At 51.8% G+C, this 6,000-nt stretch overlaps 1 protein-coding gene across 4 annotated transcripts in view; it reads right to left on the reverse strand.

Annotated features, from left to right (window-relative positions):
- Positions 1–5,795, reverse strand: part of SLC18A2 (solute carrier family 18 member A2) — a 38,104-nt gene extending 32,309 nt beyond the window's left edge. Inside the window, exons 1-3 of one of the 4 annotated variants that reach the window (XM_084774047.1) lie at positions 5,547–5,795; positions 5,115–5,238; positions 2,984–3,338 (exon numbers count right to left, since the gene is read on the reverse strand). In XM_084774047.1, the coding sequence (XP_084630173.1) occupies positions 2,984–3,338; positions 5,115–5,202 (443 nt within the window). In that variant the 5' untranslated portion in view covers positions 5,203–5,238; positions 5,547–5,795. Of the gene's footprint in view, positions 1–2,983; positions 3,339–5,110; positions 5,244–5,546 lie in introns of all 4 variants that reach the window. The other 3 variants (XM_084774046.1, XM_084774045.1, XM_084774044.1) reach the window with 3 other exon arrangements.
- Positions 5,796–6,000: the final 205 nt, after the last annotated feature.

The following is a 6,000-nucleotide window of genomic DNA, read 5'->3' on the forward strand; positions in this document are numbered from 1 at the left end:
GCGTCTGAAAAAGTCTACAAGCTCTTTTTATGGCTTTCTAACCCAGGAATCTAGGAGCTGCCATTCAACACCATTTAGGCACGCATGTTTACAACACAAGATGTGAGTTATGCGTGACATTTTTAGCTCTCTAGTCAGAAGTGTCTGTTAATTTTAAAAATGCTGTTTTAAACACATTTGCTTACAACACTGAAAATGTGAATCATTTGTCTTGTTGGTAACTGAAAGGCGAATCAGAACAAATTACACCAAGATTGTTTGCAGTGCCTCCCAGGGAGACTGGGGGAGCTACCCAAGTGAACTTGTCCTTCTTTGCTAGTTGCCTTTATAGTCATCGAGGCAGCCGAGCCTGCAAGTGACCAGCAAGTCTCTAACTTTGCATCTCCTGGGCATAGAACGTACTAAAAAAAAAATTACAAACCACAATTGTGTTGAAGGGAGAACAGAATTCACCTGAATGCTCTGCGTCTGTCACTATCAAAATATTTGCCTTTCTGTGTTCCCAGGCAGCCCCAGAAACAAAGATAAGTAAATAGATAAATAAATAATAAAAATAAATAACTTCTTAGTTTTGATGCAGAGCTAGGGCAAACAAGGGTTTGTTCTAGCTCATTTCCAAACTGGAGCCCTAAGATTATAGACTACAGCTCACGAACCCCAAAGCAAAATTAGGATTTTCTTGGAGACAGTCTGAGCCACAAGCCTGAGAAGCCACACCCACATCCTTACGGCTCTAGGGGATGTTTAAGAGGGGAGGGTCTCCCTGACTTTAACAAGCTGCTTCTCAAAGACTTAAATAGAACATTAGAAACAAGACTGGGCTTTTCAAAGAGCGACTTGCCTCTGACTCCCACTTGGAAGATTGGAACATTCACCTCATTTCAGCGAGTCTTGGCTGAGTCTCACCCAGTGACTAGTCACGTTCCCGCCCGAGTGATTGACAGGGCATTATTACGATAATGTCCTCAATTTTCCCATATAGCATTTGAGCTGTTTGCTCTGTCAGAACACAAAAACCCTGAGCAGTTTTCCAGTAATTATACCAGGCACGTTTAAAGAAGTGCTCTTAGTCTCGGAAAAAAGGAAAAGAAACAAGCCTTTGACTCCAGCGTTCTGTCTGGTTTTGTGCTGGCGAACAGGGGGACAGCAGAGTGTCACCTCTGTAATGGGGCTTCTCGGTGAGCGCACAATTGGCCGTGCCTGGCTTCTTTTGCTTACCGAGCTTTGTATGGAAGACAGGAGGATTGGCTAAGCCTGGGGCTGTGAACACAGGCTCCGTGGCAGTTCCCAGGCCACAGGAGTCGAGCGCCCCGTGGCTCGCTGTGAGTACACCGGCAGCAGCCTACATACCCAAGCATGGCTGGTGCTGGCGGACACCAGGACTGGCTGTACCCTCTCTGATCCCTCTGAGGTCACCCCTCCTTAGGGCACAGACCCTGCACCCCAGAGAGACACAGGGCTCCATTCTTTGCCCCCCTTGCTTAACTCCATGTTGTATTTGTTATCTTCAATTGTTTTTATAACATTTTCCACTTTGCACTGTAGCCCCAAAACTATGTGGTCGCCCCTGCTCCCTACTGGTTGGCTCACAGACTCTTCATTGGGGCTCTGGGATCTGAAATAACTCCCTGGCCCCCACAATCAAACCCTGTGTCTCTGGTCTAGCACGTGGAGCCTTGAAGCGTCCCCTAGGGACCCCTCCCCTACCACGTCTCAGTTCCTCCCTCTTAGCATCGCCTCATCCTCCAAGCTCTTTTCCTTGCCTCTTCTCGTCTGTGATACAGCTATGAGCCTGAAATGGTGGTCATTCCCTTCTCTGCCATTTTTTAAAAAAAGAGACAGAGTCTTGCTTGTGTAGCTCAGGAGTGACTACTATTTACTGTGCAGCCATGAGCAGCCCTCATCTCAAGGCGGCCCTCCTGGATCAGCCTCCTAAGTGACAGAATACAAGCCAACTCCACCAGCTCTCACTCCTCCCACAAGCCGGGCATCCTGGGCTTTGAGTACAAGGCAGAACCAGGCCACCTTGGCCGTAGAACACTTGCTGGGTGGCTGCCAGCAACAGAGACGAACATGCCAAGCCAATCGGAATCTCCAGCTTAACTCAAAGCTTCAGCAGCACCGGTTCTCAGACACGTACCCGCTCTCTTCCCTTGGAGTGTGTAAACAAACGAGAGACGGACAGAGTGGAAAGAACTTAGCCCAGAATCTGCACACCAGCTCAGAGTTCAATCCACGCAGCAGCGTCACCGAGCTCTCCACGCTCCACCTGGGCACCTGCTGTGTCTTTCACCATGCTGGTTCTAAAATGCAGCATCCTGGCTTTCAGCTTTCTTTCCTTGTTTGATGTTTGTTGTTTTTGCTTTTTCATTTTTGTTTTTGTTTTTGTTTTGTTTGAGATAGGGTCACGTGTAGTCCAGGCTGGCCTTAAACTAGATATATAGCCAAGGGTGACCCGGAACTTAGCCTCCTACCTCTACTCAACCCAGGGCTTCATACATGCCAGGCAAGCATGAGTGTGTGTGTGTGTGTGTGTGTGTGTGTGTGTGTGTGTGTGACAGAGAGAGAGAGAGAGAGAGAGAGAGAGAGAGAGAGAGAGAGAGAGAGAACACTAGAGCCCCAGCCCTAATGTTAGTTTTCTAGTTTTCTCTAAGCAGTGGCAGAGGTGGAAAGCTGTCAGACCCTGATGGCTGGGATCACTGAAGAGCTTCTGCCACCCAAGAGTGACCATGACAAATGTACATATAAACCACACGTTTGGAAGAACCCGTGCTTTCTTCCTTCTTCTGTCACATTTCCTACCTTAGTACCTTTAAGGCAACAGAGGGAAGGATAGGTGGGGCACATGTGGAATTCTGGTTACCTGTGATGAGGACAGCGGCCTCAGGTGACTTATCTCCCTGGCCAACTATCCACCAGTTCTCCACACTCTGGCCAGAGAGCAAGCAGAGGATACAGAGCCCGCCTGAGGCACACAGCCTACCTGTTGGTCAGAAGTCCTATGAATGGGTTGGTCAGGAGCTGGACAGTGGCTTTGGAGGCAAACAGCAGCCCAACTTGCACATTTTCATTCAAGAGGTCTTTGTCTTCACTGGGACAGTCGGAGGGGACAGTGGATGTGTTGGTCACCATACGCTGTGTGGTGGTAACCTTGTGTGGCTGCCCACCTGGGAGGTCCCCAGTGGCATTCCCAGTGACTATGACAGAGTTGTCATAATAAGAGAAGATGTTCTGGAAGCTTCCAGGGGTGGAGGTTGTGAGCGCTGGCCCAGTGGTCTGGATTTCCGTAGTATTTTTCTCATGTTTAATGCTGTACAGGTAACTGGGGATGATGGGGACTGGGGACAAAGGCAGAGAGGGAAGTAATGGTCACACGAGAGCCTTCTCTGAGACAAGAGCCATCACAATTAAGGTTGTGCGAAAAGCCAAATCAGGGGCATGCTGGAATAGCTTTACATTGCTTAGTCAGAGAGGTAGAGGGAGAGAGAGAGAAAGAAAGAGAGGGGAGAGAAAGAGAGGGAGAAGGAGAGAGAGGGAGGGAGGGGGAGAAAGAGAGGGAAAGAAAGAGAGAGGAAGAAGGAGAGAGAGAGAGACAGAGAGAGAGGGAGAGAAGAAAGGGAGGAAGAGAGGGAGAGGGAGAGAGGGGGAGAGAGAAGGAGAGAGAGAGAGAAAGAAAGAGAGGGGAGAGAAAGAGAGGGAGAAGGAGAGAGAGAGAGAGAGAGAGAGAGAGAGAGAGAGAGAGAGAGAAATAGAGAGAGAGGGAAGGGAGAGGGGGAGCTCTGAGAGTCCCACCATATCTATGTGGTAGCAGCTGTGCCCACACGACTGGTTACAGAGATGTCTTTCATTTCTAGGGTTTCCCTTAGAGCATTCTCTCAAAGGAATATGCCAGAAAGGCAAAACACTGTGTGAAGTAAGTCAGTGCTGACCTGGGGTCCGAGAGGCTCAACTGGCTTCTAAGTGGATAAAGCAATGGGCACCTGAACCTCATTATGTACTTGGGAGAACAAAGACACACCCATTGCAGGCAGTGGTAAACCGGGCATTCTCAGCAGGCCAACTCTGCGCTGTGCGAAAGCAGCCTGCGGATTTTCATGGCAGACACTGAGGATCCTATAGACTTCTAGCATGGAAAAGCAAAGCTGCTTGATACTATAGAAGCCTGGACACACAACTGAGACACCCCACCCACCCACCCCCACCCCAGCTGGCTCTCCTGAGCTGGAAATAACACTAAAATGCTCCCAGACTCTGCAAAGGAGGAAGGAGGAAGTGGCTGTCCACCCCAAGGGTCTCAAGGAAAAACACATCTTTCTGTTCATTGTAAATTTGCTTTCAAAAAGAGCATGTGGAATACCTTTCTGTTTGAGGGACTAAAGGGCCTGGTTTTGAGTCATTTAGTGTGAACTTGTTACTTTAGGACATTTGTACTTGTGCTGTCCCTGGGTCCTGCTTCTATCACGAGGCAGTCTCAGATCAAACACTCTCAAATGTCACTTGCTTTACTTCAGAAGTAGACGGCAACTTGCTCTTTCAGTCGTCCACCAATTATTCAAACCCACTTTTCAATAGCCTAGTAATGATGCTAAGGGGCAGCAGCGCTGAGCAGCAAAGACTCAGGCGCCTTGCGCCACTTTGACAGAAATCTTTTTCATCGCAGTGAAAGTGGGCAAAGGGAAGCGGGCGATTATCAGGAGGAAACACAACTTCTGGGGCTTATCGGGAAGTCACTGGCTTCGACCTGACCTCCAGGAAATCGAAGCCACAAGTTGCAGCTCCCAGGAGCAGGGCAAGGCAGGTTTGGATTCAAGGATGGTTTTTGTTTTGTTTTATGCACATCGCATTCTTCAACTTTTTGGGCGGACAGAGCTGCTTAGATAAAGTGGGGGTAAATGGGGTGTGGAGGACACGTTGCCCCGGAAGAGGCGCCTGGTTCCGGTAGCTGGACCCGGGATGCTAGGACCCGAGGGGGCGGGCTATATGATGAGGACGAGGTGTTGGGGACCCAGTGCCAGGACCTGTGCCGAGGATGAGGTGCTAGAGACCCAGTGTCACAGACTGGGATGTCGGGGGAGCGAACGGCTGGTGCGCGCGGGCTATACATACGTACCTACCACGGTGAGCAGCATGTTGTCCAGCAGCAGCGCGAGGAACACGATGAACAGAATCAGCTTGCGCGAGTGGCTGCTGTCCCGCAGCCATCGTAGCGGCGCCAGCTCGCTCAGGGCCATGGCTCTGCTGCGCTGTGGGAGCGGGTGCGGTCAGGGGCTGGGACAGCCAGGAGTCCCACGCCACCCGGAGCGCAAGGAGTCTCGTCTACTAGAGATGTCCCGGGACGACAGGGAGCTGCGGCTCTGTTCGCGCACAGGTGTTAGAGTCCCCACGAGCGCCTCCAGAGCCGTCGGGGACCAAGACCTGGGACCCAGGGACGCCGCCCCTCCCTGCCGTGGCCAAGGTTTCGGCTCTGCCTCAGTTCCGGGATCCCCGGAGCCAGCCCACCGCCGTAGAGGATCCCGAATGGTCTCGTTCTCCCCATCCTTGCTTACCTCCGGGTCGCCTGCAGCTGCCTACGGAGTTCTTGCGCCACAGTGCCGAGAGCGTCCCCACCGCTCCAGGTCGCCTTCTCCGCCCCAGCGTCCCAGAGCCCTGCTCTCTTTACCTAGTCCGGCTCTGACGTCACGGACAGCTCGGAGTGGGGGTGAAGGGGTGGGGGGGCTGGGGCGCTGGCCTCCGCCCACCCAGAGCCGCCTCTTGTCCCCAGTCTGGGCTGCCTCACGCGCCCACCCTAGCGGACCCTGGGGACCTGTGCAGGGGAGAAATAGAAAGGGGAGTTGTGAAGGAAGCCTCAGGGCTCCAGAGGACAGCCTCAGGAGCCAAAGACAAGGGAGTCAAAGGAGTCAAGGCCACGGGAGTGTGCAGGCTTTCTTCTATCCCCAGGAGTGGCCAGAATGCTCAGAAGAAATTATGTGGGTCTTGTCCGAGCGGCCATGTCCATAAAGT

This window comes from Acomys minous, assembly GCF_964271855.1.
Source record: "Acomys minous genome assembly, chromosome: 2".
In the NCBI taxonomy this organism is placed as follows: domain Eukaryota; kingdom Metazoa; phylum Chordata; class Mammalia; order Rodentia; family Muridae; genus Acomys; species Acomys minous.